Genomic DNA, 19,122 nt, shown 5'->3' on the forward strand with positions numbered 1-19,122 from the left:
AAAAAAAAAAAAAAAAAAAAAAAAAAAGCATTATTAATTCTGGGAAAATGCTCTATTAGTCTTGAGCCATATACAGTTTTTCAGGAGGCCTCTCAGGAGTCATCTCTGACAGAGGATGTCAACACAGGGGAGAGAAGGAAAGAGAGAAACTCTGCTATCACATGTATTCCTCAGAACTAGATACCAACCTGAGCGAGCTGCCCTGCCTTGAACCCCCTCCTTCATAAACTCACAAGAATTGAAATAAAGAAGGAAACACTGCTTATGTTTTTTTCTTTTTAAAAAGCACAAGCCTAACATAAAAGCTTCTCCATAAAGCAAGCTTAAGATCACAGTCAGCAGCAAGGCGGCCAAGCGGTGTTATGTGTGCACAGAGAAGTGGGCACAGAAGGGCGGCCCCACAGGCACTGTGAGGGTAAGATGCACAGCCACCCTGCTGCTCTATCTCGCCCCATCTTAGTCCTTCTGCAGCCTGTACCAAGTGTGTCGTGGATGTACCAGGTCATCTTCAATCTAAATCTTGTTATAGATTAATAAGCAAACATTTTCTTGCTTATTATACAATTTATCATGATGAAAATTACATTGGACTCCTCAAGGCTACACGCTGATACATTCATTTATTCAGAGCTGTGTGTAGAGAGTTATACTAATCTTCGTGACAGAAAAGGATGTAATAGCAAGATTTAAATTACCTACTGAAAGCTAAAGTATTGGTGTCTGTGGACATACTCCATGTAGATAAAACACAGCACATCTTTATGTTTGCTGATATAAGCTTCATGTGAACTTATTTAAACACAAAATAAAACAAAATGTTAGATGGTTAGTCTAAAATAGAAACCCATTACTTCTCCCAGGCAACAAAACAAGACTGCATACTTTTGAAATTGTTTTTGATCAGATTTGAAAATAGGCTATAAAATTAGGTCAAAGTAAAATTCTGGACAATCAAAAATATTAAAGGCTTCTCAAGGTAACCAGGAGAGCTGAGGTAAAAGAAGCCACTCTGTTGATTCCTTGGAGGGTGTCCATGGCAGTTGCAGCCAAGGGGAGAGTAAAAGGTTGAAAATACGTTCCAGGCTTTGCACAAAGGCCAGCCTCTTACGACTGCTGCCAACTCATGGGCTCACATTCCCTCCTAATCCTTTAAGTCAATCGAGAACCTTCAGGCCACCTGTATCCATCCAGAAACTATCCTGATTGTCACTATGTGGAAGTGTTTATTCTAGAAACGGGCATCTCTTCCATCTGTTGAACACTAGGACAATGACAATGGCATCACCATCCATACCCCCTCCCCCAGCAATATAGGTAACATCCATTCAATCTCTTAACATGTGCTAAGTGCTCTTCTAAGCACCTGGCAAATATAAACTCACTTAACATCAATCTTATAAAGTAGGTATTTAATTAGCCCCAACTTGTAAATGGAACTGAGGTGAGAGGTGAAGTAATTTACTGAAGGGTACATAGCTAGGGAGACACAGAGGTGAAGTTGAGGAAGTGTGGCAGTATGAAGCAGGTGAAGGGGGAGGACAGCTGCTTGGGTTTGAAATGAATACCCTTCCCCTACCAGTCACTCTTGGGACTTTGGGCTGGGGATGCCCAATCTGTGGACAAAGTCACAGCATTCCAGTCTAGCCTTCAGTTGTTTCTCTGGTCTCCACTTCTGAGCATAGAGCAGCCAGCAGAAAGATGACAGGCCCAAAGCACGCTAGAATATAAGGCAACTGCGGGATATGAGAGAGGTAACCATGAAGAAAAGGGCAGAGAACTCTAGTTTTTTAAGAGGTTAGCAATGGTAAGCATGAAATGCCATTCACTGAAAAAATCAAAGAGGTGATAACACTTACAGGCAGACCTCAAAGATACTGTAGGTTCGGTTCCAGAGCAGCGCAATAAAGCGATGCACACGAATTTTTTAGCTTCCCAGTAAACATATAAAAAGTATGTTTATACCATACTGTAGTCTATTAAGTGTGCAATATCATTAAGTATTGTTACAATGTACATAGCTTAATTAAAAAATACTTTATTGCCAAAAAAGTCACAATAATTACAAAAATAACATCAAAGATCACTGACTACAGACAACCATAACAAATATAGTAATAAAAAAGTTTGAAATATTGCTAGAATTACAAAAATGAGACACAGAGTCATGAATGAGCAAATGCTGTTGGAAAAATGGTGCCAACAGACTTGCTCAATGCAGGGTTACCATAAACCTTTGATTTGTAAAAAAAAAAAAAAACCCACAGCATCTTTGAAACGCAATAAAGTGAAGGACAGTAAAATGAGGTCTGCCTGTACATTAAGAGAGGCATCATGGGACAGTTCAAGAATTCCTCCCACTAGGAATTCACCTTCACTAGGATGACTATACTAAAAAAGCAACAACAAAACCGGAAGATAAATGTTGGCGAGGATGCAAAGACAATTCCTACATTGCTGGTAGGAATATAAAATGGTGCACCTGCTATGGAAAACAGTTTGGTGGTTCCTCAATAGGCTAAACACAGAATTACCACATGGCCCAGCAATTCCACTTTTAGGTATCTACCTAAGAGAAATGAAAACTAGGTGTTCAAACAAAGTGGAAGCAAGCCACATGTCCATCAACAGATGAATAGGTAAATAAAATGTGGTATATCCATAGAATGGAATATTGTTCAACTATAAAGAGAAACAAAGTACTGAAAAATGCTGCAACATGAATGAACCTTGGAATCATTATGCTAAGTGAAAGAAGTCAGACACAAAAGGCCACATACTGTATAATTCCATTTATATGAAATATTCAGAATAGGCAAATTCACAGAGACAGAAAGCAGATTATTGATTGTCAGGGGACAGTGGGAGGGGAGAATGGAAAGGGACTGCTCAGTGGGTATGGAGTTTCCATTTGGGGTGACTGCTACTGGGAACTAGGTAGTGGTGATGGCTGCATAACTGTGAATGCAGAGAATGTTGCTGAATTGTATCCTTTAAGAGGGATACAGTAGTAAATTTCCTGTTAGATGCGTATTATACCATCAAAACAAAACAAAAAAGACTCCCTCCAGGAATCAGGAGGCTGGGTTCTCAAGTCAATACTAACCTCTATCACCAGCCCCAGTTTCATTTTAGGAACTGCCTTGGATCCTCTTTTTATTCCTCTACTCTCATCCCTGCCTCCCTGGACCACTGCAACCTCCTTATGGCTGATCCTCTGCTGTGTGCAAATGAAACCTCAATAAAGTTGGTTTAAAAATTAACATGAGTGCAAAGGAGTAATTCCCCAAACTGGCCAGGTATTGTATCAGTAAAACATTTTTGAGCAACTATATATATCATTTTCCTTATATGTGATATGTTTATATTATTATTAGCTGATAATATCTCAAGGCACAATAAACATATATTTAAAACTATGCCACGGATAAATCATTCATTGGCTCAAAGCTAAATCCCAATTGTGTTAAAATGACAGAAACATATCTCCCTTTCATTGTCTATTTCCAAAATTTCATATATTGAGATATTTGTCTATTTTTTCTCCATATGCAATTTATAAAGAGTAATCAATGACCTCTACTAAAACAAAACAAACAAAACCAATAAAAGCCAAATGAACTGAAATGGAGGGTGTACTTGGCAAGTTGTTTCTCGGCATCAGCACAAAGTTCAAGAAGCCCCATCAGGACAGCAGACACATCCATGTAAGGCTCCCAAACTGTGAAACCACGTCCAATCAGATCAATGGCTGTTCTTCGGATCGTACTGTGTGGAGGAAGTTTGGGGCTTGGTGGCTGCAGCAGAAGAAATGTCAGTGCCTTACCTAAAATTACAAAATAAAAGACAGAGCAATAAAGTAATTTTACTTTTGTGATGTTTTCTTTGAAGCATATTTTCAAAATATAAACCACTTTGGATTTACTTTAACTGACAAGGGGTTTTGAATAGTAAGACTATAAAAAGATCTCAAGTTTACAGTTTGTTTAGCCATGTACTTTAAAGAGATAAGTTAGGCTACAATATTTTATACCATATTCTAAAGTGTTGTAATTACATAATAACTATATTTAAATAAGTATATATAATTTCAAAACATAATAGTGATTCTAAACTTCCAAACAATGTTTCTCCCTACTCAGCATTCTGCAAAATGAAGATGCTTCCAAATAATGTAAGATGGTATTTCTTCATCTTTCTTCTGCATCTAACAGAATTCGTATGCGAAATGCTTCATCAATAACACTTCTCATCACAGGCAATGATTATCAACAGGGATGAGGGATGGAGAAGGTAGAATGTGTAGTTTTCAAAAGACTCCACTCCACACCGCCACTGCCCCAGACAAGCATATTTGTTCCTCCACATTCTGGTGTACCAATAGCAGACAATGACGTCAAGTACTGGTAAATTCTTCACAGAAGTTTGTTACGCAATTTAAAAAATAGCTCAATATTACTTCTATATCTGATGAAATGATCTAGATTTTAATTAATATGTATTCCTTTATGTTGAAGATCAAGCTAACCATTTGTATACCTAAGCCAATGGTCATTAAGCTACAAAAGCTCATCTACTTCCAAAGGCATTTTGACATTAAAAAAACACAAAACACCAGGGATTGTCAAGAACAAACTGCAACTTAGAAGAGGGTTTTTTGTTTGTTTGTTTTTTGAGGGGAAGAAACAAAACAGTTTATAAATCATATTACTGTATAACATACTAGTTAAAGGGAACAGAGGCTTCAGATTCAAGACAGAGTATTAACTGATTTTATAACTTACTAGGGGGCAGGCTTAGGAAGATACTCAGTGAGTCTCAGCTTCCTTGTCTGTAAAATGGGGATAATAATAGCTATCACTCATGAAGGGCCAGAGTGTTAAATGAATTAAACAATGAAGTGTACTGCCAAGTGCCCTCACTGGCGTGTGTTCAGTGAAGGGCAGTCAGGGCTCATTCTGAATAACATGTTGAACTTGTCTGTTTTTAAAATTAAGGACATGGCATATAAACTTTAATTCACTCAACAAATAAAAGCATTTACTCATTGGCTATGCTATAGCCAATTGTTAAATGAGAATGGATTGAAATGGGGGTGAAAAGAAAGATACTGTAAAGCTGAGACAAGTCTGTGAACGCACTCTCTATACAGTGGTTCTGAATTTCTTCTCAGTCACAGAATCCTTAAATATTCTAATAGAATGTTTTTAAAAGATAAAAAAAAAAATAAAAAGAATCTGTTGAAAGCCATCAGTCCTTTCCTCAGGAAACTATATACACATACATATCCACCAAATTCTGCAGAAAGATGTCAAGGAGGCCACGGACCTTGGGTTAACAACTCCTGCCGTAAACGAAAAAGGTACACAGATATGGAAAGCCTCCTTGAGAAAAATATGTAGAAATTCATACTTCATTCATACATGTATTTGAAAATTTTACTCATACTTAGCTATGTAAATATAATATGTAAAGCTCCAAGTTTTGTGGATCATAAAAATGTAAACCCCTTGAAAGAAAGAGATCCAATGCTCTATTTCCTGCCAGTACCTATGTGTCTCTTACCACAAGTTATCTTTAAATATAAGCATTTTGGTGCATTTCCCTTCTCCTCAGCAAGTTTGTTAGCTCCTTGAGGGTAGGAAGTATGTTTCATATAACTCTGCATCTCCCAAACCACCAAGCACAATGCTTTGCACACATTATGGACCTAAAATGGTTAACAGACCTGCCTTTACTGCACGTACACTTCTAACGCAGCTCCTGGTCCCAGTTTGCCAGAATGATATTTCAAACTGTCAAGAATATCTACCACTTTCCTGTTATTCTTGACATCTAGGAAGTCGTATGACTCCATATAATATAGGTGCTCTGCAATATGGGCCAAGGTGATGAAAAAGCTAAAATTAAGACAATGATAGCACTTCTCTATTAACAGAAAAAAATCTCGTGACGGAATTTTATGAATTTTAAGTTTTATCTCTCAGAACTTTTCTTAAACCTTAGGTACCCAATAAAGGTTGTATTTTAATCTCTTCAAGATGGAATCTAGTTTTGTACAAAGGCACATATTTACTTCTTTTCTGTAAGTGCCCCACTACTGCACAATCAGGGAATATTGCCTCACTGAGTAACCAAGATGGAGAAGGATGCTACCACCTGCCATCATGATTGAGTCCTTCATAAAAGAGTCTCCTGGTGGCAGTATTAAGAAGTTCAACAAATTGGCCTGATATTCACTCAAGACTTTCCACAATTTGGTCCCAAACTTTCCATCCAAAGATTCACTGAGGAACTGTTTATAGAGTATTGTTATACTGATATTATACTAAATGCTGGGGAAACACAAGAGAACAATACTCTCAGTTCTTTCCCTCAGGAAAATTCACTGTAGCTCAGGATATAGGTGAGCAAACAGGTAATTTGAATATATTATGAGGAATGTTAGAACATTTATAAGCACAAGGTATCAAGACAGAACCTAAAAGGGGCGCTTAACCCAATCTTAGGGATATAAGAAGGCTTCCAGGGAAAGGTGGCCTCTATACAAAAACCTAAAGACTAAGTAAAACTTTGTCACTCACAGGAGAGGAGTATGGAAAGAAAACATTCTAGGCAGAGAGAATAGCATGTCTAAAGACCATCAGATGAGAGAGAACATGACCAGACCAACGGATTACACATAGTTCAATATGGCTGGAAAGTTCGTCGGTGGAAAGAGAAGAGGTTGGGGCGATGGACAAGAGGGAAGAGGACGAGGTGGATGAAATATAACAGTGAGACAGGCGACAGCACAGGTTATTAGAGCCTGATCACAAAGGGCCTTATATGCCATGCTAAGAGTTTGTTCATTCTGGTGACAATGGGGAACAATTGGAAAGTTTTAAGCAAATGAGGGGTTTGATTAGATTTTCATTTTAGAAAGATCAACATTTAGGCTGTCATGATTAGAAAGGGGCAAGAACAACGGGACCTTCAAGATGGAGGAATTAAGATGTGTAGATCACCTTCTTCCCTACAAATACATCAAAAATACATCTACACGTGGAACAACTCCTACAGAACACCTACCGAACGCTGGCAGAAGACCTCAGACCTCCCAAAAGGCAAGAAACTCCCCACGTACCTGGGTAACGCAAAAGAAAAAACAGAGAGAAAAGAATAGGGATGGGACCTACACCTCTGCGACGGAGCTGTGAAGGAGGAAAGCTTTCTACACACTAGGAAGCCCCTTCACTGGCAGAGGCAGGCAGTGGGTGGGGGGCGGGGAGCTTTGGAGCCACAGAGGAGAGCGCAGCAACAGGGGTGCAGAAGGCAAAGCAGAGAGATTCCCGTACAGAGGATCGGTGCCGACCAGCACTCACCAGCCCGAGAGGCTTGTCTGCTCACCCGCCAGGGCGGGGGGTCGGGAGGCTGGGAGCTGAGGCTCGGGCTTTGGAGGTTGGATCCCAGGGAGAGGACTGGGGTTGGTTGCGTGAACACAACCTGAAGGGGGCTACTGCACCACAGCTACCAGGGAGGGAGTCCGGGAAAAGGTCTGGACCTGCCAAAGAGGCAAGAAACCATTGTTTCAGGGTGCACAAGAGGGGGGATTCAGAGCACCGCCTAAACGAGCTCCAGAGACGGGCACGAGCCGCGGCTACCAGCGCAGACCCCAGAGACGAGCATAAAACGCTAAGGCTGCTGCTGCCGCCACCAAGAAGCCTGTGTGCAAGCACAGGTCACTCTCCACACCTCCCCTCCCTGGAGCCTGTGCAGCCCGCCACCGCCAGGGTCCCGTGAGCCAGGGACAACTTCCCTGGGAGAACACACGGCGCACCTTGGGCTGTTGCAACTTTATGCTGGCTGCTGCCGCCTCAGTCTCACCCCGCATTCCATACACCTTCCGCCCGCCCCCGCCCCAACCACGGCCTGAGTGAGCCACAGCCCCCTAATAAGCTGCCACTCTAACCACATCCTGTCTGGGTGGGGAACAGATGCCAGAGGGTGACCTACATACAGAGGCGGGGCCAAACCCAAAGCTGAACCCCAGGAGCTGTGCAAACAGGGAAGAGAAAGGGAAATCTCTCCCAGCAGGCTCAGGAGCAGTGTATTAAATCTCCACAATCAACTTGATGTACCTGCACCTGTGGAATACCTGAATAGACAACGAGTCATCCCAAAATTGTGGCGGTAGACTTCAGGAGCAATTGTAGACTTGGGGTTTGCTGTCTGCGACTGATTTGTTTCTGATTTTTATGTTTATCTTAGTTTAATCTTTAGCACTTGTTATCATTGGTGGATTTGTTTATTGGTTTGGTTGCTCTCTTCTTTTTTTATAATTTTTAAATAATTATTATTTTTTTTATAATTATTTATAATTATATAATTATAATTTTTTATACTTATTTTTATAATTTTTTTATTTTTTATATTTTTAAATAATTATTATTATATTTTTATAATTATATAATTATTATTTTGAATAATTTTTAATAATTATTTTTAATAATTTTTTATAATTATTTATAATTATTTTATACTTATTTTTATAATTATATTTATAATTATTTTAAAATAATTTTTAATAATTATTTTAAAATAATTTTTAATAATTTTTATTTTTATAATTATTATAATAATTTTTAATAATTTTTAATAATTATTATTTTTCATTTTAATAATTTTTATATTAAAAACTTTTAAAAACTTTATTATTATTCTTTTTCTTTCCTTTTTCCTCCCTTTTCTTCTGAGCTGTGTGGCTGACAGGATCTTGGTGCTCAGGCCTGAGACTCTGAGATGGGAAAGTCGAGTTCAGAACATTGGACCAACAGAGACCTCCCAGTCCTACGTAATATCAATTGGTGAGAGCTCTCCCAGAGATCTCTGTCTCAAAGCTAAGACCCAGCTCCTCCCAACGGCCAGCAAAATCCAGTGCCAGATGCCCCATGCCAAACAACTAGCAAGAGAGAAACACAACCCCACCCATTAGCAGAGAGGCTGCCTAAAATCATACTAGGTTCACAGACATCCCAAAACACACCACCAGATGTGGCACTGACCACCAGAAAAAAAAGATCCAGCCCCACCGACTAGAACATAGGAACCAGTCCCCTCCATCAGGAAGCCTACACAAGCCACTGAACCAACCTTACCCACAGGGGGCAGACACCAAAAACAATGGGAACTACAAACCTGCAGCCTGCAAAAAGGAGACCCCAAACACAGTATGTTAAACAAGATGAGAAGACAGAAATATGCAGCAGATGAAGGAGCAAGGTAAAAACCCACCAGACCTAACAAATGAAGAGGAAATAGGCAGCCTACCTGAAAAAGAGTTCAGAGTAATGGTAGTAAAGATGATCCAAAATCTTGGAAATAGAATGGAGAAAATACAAGAAACGTTTAACAAGGACCTAGAAGAACTAAAGAGCAAACAAACAATGATGAACAACACAATAAATGAAATTAAAAATTCTCTAGAAGGAATCAATAGCAGAATAACTGAGGCAGAAGAATGGATAAGTGACCTGGAAGATAAAATAGTGGAAATAACTACCACAGAGCAGAATGAAGAAAAAAGAATGAAAGCAATTGAGGACAGTCTCAGAGACCTCTGGGGCAACATTAAACACACCAACAATCGAATGATAGGGGTCCCAGAAGAAGAAGAGAAAAAGAAAGGGACTGAGAAAATATTTGAAGAGATTATAGTTGAAAACTTCCCTAACATGGGAAAGGAAATAGTCAGTCAAGTCCAGGAAGCACAGACAGTCCCATACAGGATAAATCCAAGGAGAAACATGCCAAGACACATATTAATCAAACTATCAGAAATTAAATACAAAGAACAAATATTAAAAGCAGCAAGGGAAAAGCAACAAATAACATACAAGGGAATCCCCATAAGGTTAACAGCTGATCTTTCAGCAGAAACTGCAAGCCAGAAGGAAGTGGCAGGACATATTTAAAATGATGAAAGGGAAAAACCTACAACAAGATTACTCTACCCAGCAAGGATCTCATTCAAATTCAACAGAGAAATTAAAACATTTACAGACAAGCAAAAGTTAAGAGAATTCAGCACCACCAAGCCAGCTCTACAATAAATGCTAAAGGACCTTCTCTAGGCAGGAAAAACAAGAGAAGAAAAAGACTTACAATAACAAACCCAAAACAATTAAAAAAATGGTAATAGAAACATACATATCGATAACTACCTTAAATGTAAAGGGATTAAATGCTCCAACCAAAAGACACAGACCGGCTGAATGGATGCAAAAACAAGACCCATACTTACGCTGTCTACAAGACACCCACTTCAGACCTAGGGACACATACAGACTGAAAGTGAGGGGATGGAAAAAGATATTCCATGCAAATGGAAATCAAAAGAAAGCTGCAGCAGCAATTCTCATATCAGACAAAATAGACTTTAAAATAAAGACTATTACAAGAGACAAAGAAGGCCACTACATAATGATCAAGGGATCCATCCAAGAAGAAGATATAACAATTGTAAATATTTATGCACCCACCATAGAAACACCTCAATACATAAGGCAAATGCTAACAGCCATAAAAGGGGAAATCGACAGTAACACAATCATAGTAGTGGAGTTTAACACCCCACTTTCACCAATGGACAGATCATCCAAAATGAAAATAAATAAGGAAACAAAAGCTTTAAATGACACATTAAACAAGATGGACCTAATTGATATTCATAGGACATTCCATCTAAAAACAGCAGATTACACTTTCTTCAAAAGTGCTCATGGAACATTCTTTAGGATAAATCATGTCCTGGGTTACAAATCAAGCCTTGGTAAATTTAAGAAAATTGAAATCGTATCAAGTATCTTTTCCAACCACAACGCTATGAGACTAGATATCAATTGCAGGAAAAAAGCTAAAAAATACAAATACATGGAGGCTAAACAATACACTACTAAATAACCAAGGGGTAACTGAAGAAATCAAAGAGGAAACCAAAAAATACCTAGAAACAAATGACAATGAAAACTTGACGACCCCAAACCTATGGGATGCAGGAAAAGCAGTTCTAAGAGGGAAGTTTATAGCAATACAATCCTACCTCAAGAAACAAGAAATATCTCAAATAAACAACCTAAACTGACACCTAAAGCAAATAGAGTAATAAGGACAAAAAACCCCAAAATTAGCAGAAGGAAAGAATTCATAAAGATCATATCAGAAAAAAAAAAAAAAAAAAAAGATCATATCAGAAATAAATGAAAAAGAAATGAAGGAACTGATACCAAAGATCAATAAAACTGAAAGCTGGTTCTTTAAGAAGATAAACAATATTGATAAACCATTAGCCAGACTCATCAAGAAAAAAAGGGAGAAGACTCAAATCAACAGAATTAGAAATGAAAAAGGAAGAGTAACACCTGACACTTCAAAACTACAAAGGATCACAAGAGATTACTACAAGTAACTATACGCCAATAAAATGGACAGCCTGGAAGGAAGAAATGGACAAATTCTTAGAAAAGCACAACCTTCCAAGACTGAATCAGGAAGAAATATAAAATATAAACAGACCAATCACAAGCACTGAAATTGAAAGTGTGATTAAAAATCTTCCAACAAACAAAAGTCCAGGACCAGATGCCTCCACAGGCAAATTCTATCAAACATTTAGAGAAGAGCTAACACCTATCCTTCTCTAACTCTTCCAAAATATAGCAGAGGGAGGAACACTCCCAAACACATTCTAAGAGGCCACCATCACCCTGATACCAAAACCAGACAAAGATGCCACCAAAAGAGATGCCACCAAAAGAGAATACTACAGGCCAATATCTCTGATGAACATAGATGCAAAAATCCCCAACAAAATACTAGTAAACAGAATCCAGCAGCACATTAAAAGGAGCTTACACCATGATCAAGTGGGGTTTATACCAGGAATGCAAGGATTCTTAAATATACAGAAATCAACCAATGTGATAAACCATATTAAGAAACTGAAGGATAAAAACCATATGATCATCTCAATAAATGCAGAAAAAGCTTTTGACAAAATTCAACGCCCATTTATGATAAAAACAAGCCAGAAAAGAGGCATAGAGAGGGAACTTACCTCAACATAATAAAGGCCATATATGACAAACCCACAGCCAACATCATTCTCAATGGTGAAAAACTGAAACCATTTCCTCTAAGTACAGGAAGAAGACAAGGATGCCCACTCTCACCACTATTATTCAACATCACTTTGGAAGTTTAGCCACAGCAATCAGAGAAGAAAAGGAAACAAAAGGAATCCAAATTGGAAAAGAAGAAGTAAAGCTGTCACTGTCTGCAGATGACATGATACTATCCACAGAGAATCCTAAAGATGCTACCAGAAAACTACTAGAGCTAATCAATGAATCTGGTAAAGCAGCAGGATACAAAATGAATGCACAGAAATCTCTTGCATTCCTATACCAGTAATGATGAAAAATTTGAAAGAGAAATTAAGGAAACACTCCCATTTACCACTGCAACAAAAAGAATAAAATACCTAGGAATAAACCTACCTAAGGAGACAAAAGACCTGTATGCAGAAACAGAAGACACTGATGAAAGAAATTAAAGATGATACAAACAGATGGAGAGATATACCATGTTCTTGGATTGGAAGAATCAACATTGTGAAAATGACTATACTACCCAAAGCAATCTACAGATTCAATGCAATCCCTGTCAAAGTAACAACAGCATTTTTCACAGAACTAGAACACAAAATTTCACAGTTCGTATGGAAACACAAAAGACCCCGAATAGCCAAAGCAATCTTGAGAAAGAAAAACAGAGGTGGAGGAATCAGGCTCCCTGACTTCAGACTATACTACAAAGCTACAGTAATCAAGACAGTATGGTACTGGCACAAAAACAGAAATATAGATCAATGAAACAGGATAGCAAGGCCAGAGATAAACCCAAGCACCTATGGTCACCTTATCTTTGATAAAGGAGGCAAGAATATATAATGGAGAAAAGACAGCCTCTTCATTAAGTGGTGCTGGGAAAACTGGACAGCTACATGTAAAAGAATGAAATTAGAATACTGAATACCATACACAAAAATAAACTCAAAATGAATTAAAGACCTAAATTTAAGGCTAGACACTGTAAAACTCTTAGAGGAAAACATAGGAAGAACACTCTTTGACATAAGTCACAGCGAGATCCTTTTTGACCCACCTCCTAGAGAAATACAAATAAAAACTAAAATAAACAAATGGGACCTAATGAAACTTAAAAGCTCTGCACAGCAAAGGAAACTATTAACAAGACAAAAAGACAACCCTCAGAATGGGAGAAAATATTTGCAAACGAAGCAACTGACAAAGGATTAATTTCCAGAATTTACAAGCAGCTCATGCAGCTCAATATCAAAAAAAACAACAACCCAATCCAAAAATGGGCAGAAGATTTAAATAGACTTTTCTCCAAAGAAGATATACAGATTGCCAACAAACACATGAAAGGTTGTGCAACAACACTAATTATTAGAGAAATGCAAATCAAAACTACAATGAGGTATCACCTCACACCGGTCAGAATAGCCATCATCAAAAAATCTGGAAACAATAAATGCTGGAGAGGGTGTGGAGAAAAGGGAACCCTCTTGCATCATTGGTGGGAATGTAAATTGATACAGCCAATATGGAGGTATGGAGGTTCGTCAAAAAACTAAAGATAGAAGTAGCACGTGACCCAGCAATCCCATTAATGGGCATATACCCTGAGAAAACCATAATTCAAAAAGAGTCATGTACCACAATGTTCACTGCAGCACTATTTACAATAGCCAGGACATGGAAGCAACCTAAGTGTCCACTGACAGAAGAATGGATAAAGAAGATGTGGCACATATATACAATGGAATATTACTCAGCCATAAAAAGAAACGAAGTTGAGTTATTTGTAGTCAGGTGGATGGACCTAGAGTCTGTCATACAGAGTGAAGTAAGTTATAAAGAGAAAAACAAATACCGTATGCTAACACATATATATGGAATCTACAAAAAAAAAAAGAAAATGGTTCTGACGAACCTAGGGGCAGGACAGGAATAAAGACGCAGACATAGAGAATGGACTTGAGGACACACAGAGAGACAAGGGTCAGCTGACACAAAGTGAGAGTGTGGCATGGACATATATACACTATCAAATGGAAAAGAGATAGCTAGTGGGAAGCAGCTGCATAGCACAGGGAGATCAGCTCGGTGCTTGGTGACCACTTAGAGGGGTGGGATAGGGAGGGTGGGAGGGAGATGCAAGAGGGAGGAGATATGGGGATATATGTATACATATAGCTGATTCACTTTGTTATAAAGCAGAAACTAACACACCATTGTAAAGCAATTATACTCCAATAAAGATGTTAAATGGGGGTGGCAAGACCTACTGCCTTGGAAATTCTGATCTACTTACCCCCAGCCAGATGGATTAATTAGAATCACAGAATATTTGAACGGAAAGGACTTTAGAAAACTATGATCTATTCCTGTTTTGTTTGATGTAACTGAGAATGATGGAAGGCAAGTGGTTAGCTGCAGGCTTCTGTGGCCCAGGCCATGGGTAATGTGACCAGAACACATCTCTGAACACAACTTACATCTTTATAACCATGTTTTATTCATGACACTCTACCAAAACAGAAGATTCAATAAATTATATGTTTTATCTTTTGTCACACAATGAGAAGGTCCCCATTACTGGTTCAACAGCTAAATACAGCCATACCAAGATCCCTGTCTTTGTCTTGGCTCTATCTTAGTTGCATCCTGTCCACAAAATGGTTAATGGCACATCCAGCACTGCATGCACCTTCCCAACAGGAAGAGGTAGAAGGCTGAAGGGCATAAGGACATGTGGCAGTTAAGTCAAGCCCCCTTGTAAAGTCTGATTACATTTCATTGGCCAAAATTATATAATAATTCCCCTAGTTTCACAGAAGGGTGGGAAATGTAGTTTGTGATCTGACCACAATGCCACCTGCAACAATTCTGAGGTTTTGTTCACGTGTAAAAGGAGAATGGTATGCGGTTGGTAGTTGGCAATTTCTCCGCCTTCCCCGCTTCCTTTAGAATGAAATTATTCTTTTTAATAGAAAAATTATTATCCATACATTTAACAAACAGTGATATATCATCTTTGGCATTTATTCTATTGTCCAGAGCTAATTTTATTTATTTTTATTTTATTTTATTACCTTTCCACATCTGTTAAATGAGTAAGTTCCCTGGGCCATACGAAATTTTTATAAAAAAACTTTTTTTTTTTGCATGAGGCTTAGCACAGTGCTTTATAGTTCAGTAAGTACTTAATACACAATTGTTGCTTTGGCAAATACTGAAAATTACTTTACATTGAATGTGCCCAGCACAGTCAATAAAATTATGCACAGATCAGAAATTTCCAAGGGTCTGCTATAAACCTGTGCTGGTCTATGGCAAAGTTTCCATGGCTTTATGGTGAAATGGTAAAACACAAACCATGTAGTATGTCTTTTTCATGAAGCTAAATTTATTCAGTTTAAAGGAGTGTTTAGTCTAAGGTTATGTTCTTACTACTCTTTTGGTGAATAAAAGAGTTTTTCTTTAATAAAATGATAAAGATAGTGGTATTTTTTTAGTATTTGCACTCAGCAAAATAAAACACAGCACTGCTAAATACTCCCAAATTTTATTTTTGGAAATTTTACTGGCCCATGATATTGGAAAGTTTGGAAACAGCTGCCATTTGTAATAAGTTTACTGTCGTGAGGAACTGCAAGGGTACTTCCCCACTATAAGAATCAGAACTGGTAAGTCCTATTACTGGTCACTGGTTCTTTACTGAGAATGCCAAGAGGCTCCTAACTCAACTTGTTAACAGACAGAATTCAGCATTATTCAAGTCAATCTGTGACCATATTCAAGGCCCAGCCATCAGATGATTAGCCCTTCCTACCTGTAAGATGGGTAAGTAGTACAGACACTGCGGCAGCTTTACAGTGAGAATTTAACGCGTAGCACCACCCACCCACCCCCATCACCCTGTATGTCTAGCCAAATGCGCAAATGAACTACCAAAATGCACACAGGCTCAGAACTCTGGAAACAAATCAAATCAAAACAAACCTCCTTAAAAAGCAGAAAGCACGGAAATCCAGAATTGGATAAATCACAATTAACTCAGACCCTCTAGCTGTTGAGAAAGTAACTCTGTTGTCGTGCAGTCAAGAGTAATAATAATAGCTCATATTTTAGTGCCGTTTTATTTCAAGCTTTTTATCTCAAGCTTTTTTTTTTTAAAGTGTCCCAACTTTAATCTTACCATTTTTAAAAAGTGCTACAAAGGCACAAAGCTGCAAGAAAATATTTACACTTTGCTGTAACAGCAAAATGCTAAAAATGAGAAAAGGATTGACACAGAGATAGCAAAATAAAGCCTACGTAAGCTGCTGTTACAGGATTATACAATGGCTAACTTGTTGCTTTGGCAAGATGACTGTTGTCCCATCATGAACTGACCAAGGAAAAATGTCAATTAAAAAAATGTTTACCCTACCTAGCTGGTTATGATGACCCGCTCTTTTAAAAGATTAACATACAAGCTGTAACACACACACACACACACACACATGCATGCATACGCACACACACACACACACACACACACACACACACACATGCTCTGAGGCTTTTACTTAGGAAATAATGAATTTGTTTCCTGGATCATTTTTGTATCCTTATCACAAAGTGTAGACTCACTTTATTAATGTACTCTACATTTAATAAGTGCCTATTATATGAAAGCACTTCATTAGCTACAAAGAACTATAGCTATATATTTCTATAAGAATCAGGTATCATTTTCAGCATTATTCGATAATAAATGATACTTTTATACTGCTATTCCACTTTTTTCCCCTTTTGCATTTCTAATGAAAAGGTAGAGACTGAACCCGACAGTACCTTGACTTCTCCACAGCACAATGAACAATGTTAGCACACTGTTCAAAGCACAGTGAAGAAAAAAAAACCAGAAGCTAGAATCAAACTATGTTTACCAAGAGAGAATGAAATTTTCTTACTGGAATTATTACAAAACCAAAGCATTTCAGAGAATTTTCCAAGCGCCCTTAGAGATCATTGACAATTATTACTGTTGTCCTGCTAGTAGGCAATATATGTAACCATTTTCCTGGGCTTTGGTCCCTCTTAGGCCAGTCAACAGGCCTAGTTAAGAGTTAAGATAAACTGGTTCATCATACTTAAAAGAAAATCATGAGTAAAGAAATGGCCACTAACTATCCTTGGCTCTGAAGAGTAGAGAAGGAGAAAAAAAAAAAGGTCATATTAAAAAATGTACTAATTAATAGCTCAATTACAAGGAACTTCCTGTGGGAGAACATATTATATTTACTTTAAACCAAATGAATTTATGATGATTTATGCCATTACAATGAGTGCAAAATGAATTAATAATGATTGGCCACTTATTTCAAAGTGTAACCAACTGAATGAAGCCTTTTCCCACTTGCTAATGTCCATCAAAGAACAGGGATGGCAGAGTGCCATCTAGAATTCTATTCCTTTGCTTTAGATAGGTAACTGATTTGATTAAAAATAATTCCAATGCAGTGTGCATTATTCATGGATATGGAATAATTAATAAACACATTTAAAACGAGATGCTTTGTATTAATACAGTTATGAAAAACTACTTTTAAACTTTTTGCATCCTGTATTGCATAAAAACTAAGTCATCATTTCATTTAATAAAAAGCATAAAGTAACTTTGTTAAATTAGGAAGTTAATTTAACAAAGATATTTTAAAACTCATTAATCTAATATCAGCTTAGTCAAAACAGTCCTAATTCAAAGAAAGTAGCTGTTTCTTGTCCTATAATCAGAAGAGTATAAAATCCAGTGTTGCTTGATTGAAAGTACATTTTTTTCTGTTCGACTGAGTTTCAAACTAACTAAGTTGTGTCATGCAGTGAAATTTAATCTCATTTTGCTTTTGGTACTCCGTGTATTTTGGATGGCAGACTAAAATAAGAGTCTTACCTTCCCATAAACAAAAGGATATTACTTAGTGCATATGGCCCTTTTCTGCTTGAAGGAAGGTAGAACGTGCTGATTGTTTGACAATCTGGGGGTCAGCAATAAGGATGTAAAATAGTAGAAGCAGGGGCTTATGATGTCAAAGAAGTAAAAAAACAAAACTCCATTAATCTATGGAAGCTTTACGTGAATGATCTAAATACTTCTATGCCTTGTTCCCAAAGACAAAGCGGGGGCGGTTGTGAAGCAAGAGACCACCAGGTTCAAGTTCTGGCTCTAGCACCTAATAGCTGGGTGATCCTTTCATTCATTACTTCCTGAGTGCCTGCTGTGGACCAGGCACTGTTCTAAGTGCAGGTCAAGCAAGTCTGTACTCTCATGAAGCTCACACTCTAGTTGGGACAAAACAACCAAATGAACAAATAGATATGCTGAGCAGTACTAAGTCCCGTGAGGAAAAAGAAAGCAGAGTAAGAGCCTAGAAAGTGATAGGGAGGGAAGGACTCTGCAAAAGGTGACAAACAATTACACAAATTATTTTTGTTTTCTGGGACAGTGATTTCTCATGGCTACTGATAACAATTTGGTGTCCACGGAACACTCTATAGGTACAGAAAGGTGGAGGAAATAGATAGGAGTTTCTCTGGTTTATGTGACACGTATTTCTCACCATGTTCTATGCACAGCTTCTATCAGCCCTCTCTAGGCCTGATCACCTCCAGGAACCAACCAATCAGAGTGAATCTCTGGCCTTCTAAGCAGAGACTGGCCTTTTTCTAGAGATGAAACCCCCCTAACACTGCAGCCCTGGCTCACGTCTGATCTTAACCCTTTCTGGTCATCTGTACACCATTAAACACCGTGTGAGAGGGATTTGCCAATTAAATGTATTACACGGTTCTGAAGATGCTGATGTGCCTCTACAAAGTAATCGACCTACTACTTGATCAAAGACTCATGCTCAGTTATTTTACCCATTTGTACTACTCTAGAACTTCTAGAATTTAATTATTATTTAAAAATACATAAAATCAGAACAATGACATTCTCTGAGAAATACTA

General features: G+C 38.0%; 1 protein-coding gene across 3 annotated transcripts in view; it reads right to left on the minus strand.

Annotated features, from left to right (window-relative positions):
* Window positions 1–19,122, minus strand: part of WDR7 (WD repeat domain 7) — a 375,654-nt gene that overhangs the window by 115,938 nt on the left and 240,594 nt on the right. For all 3 annotated transcript variants that reach the window (XM_029222033.1, XM_029222024.1, XM_029222014.1), the window contains one exon: window positions 3,637–3,823. In XM_029222033.1, coding sequence (XP_029077866.1) covers window positions 3,637–3,823 — 187 coding nt within the window. The remainder of the gene's footprint in view (window positions 1–3,636; window positions 3,824–19,122) is intronic.

The sequence above is a fragment of the Monodon monoceros genome, unplaced genomic scaffold (assembly GCF_005190385.1).
Source record: "Monodon monoceros isolate NGI ecotype Baffin Bay Population unplaced genomic scaffold, NGI_Narwhal_1 Super_Scaffold_1, whole genome shotgun sequence".
In the NCBI taxonomy this organism is placed as follows: Eukaryota; Metazoa; Chordata; class Mammalia; order Artiodactyla; family Monodontidae; genus Monodon; species Monodon monoceros.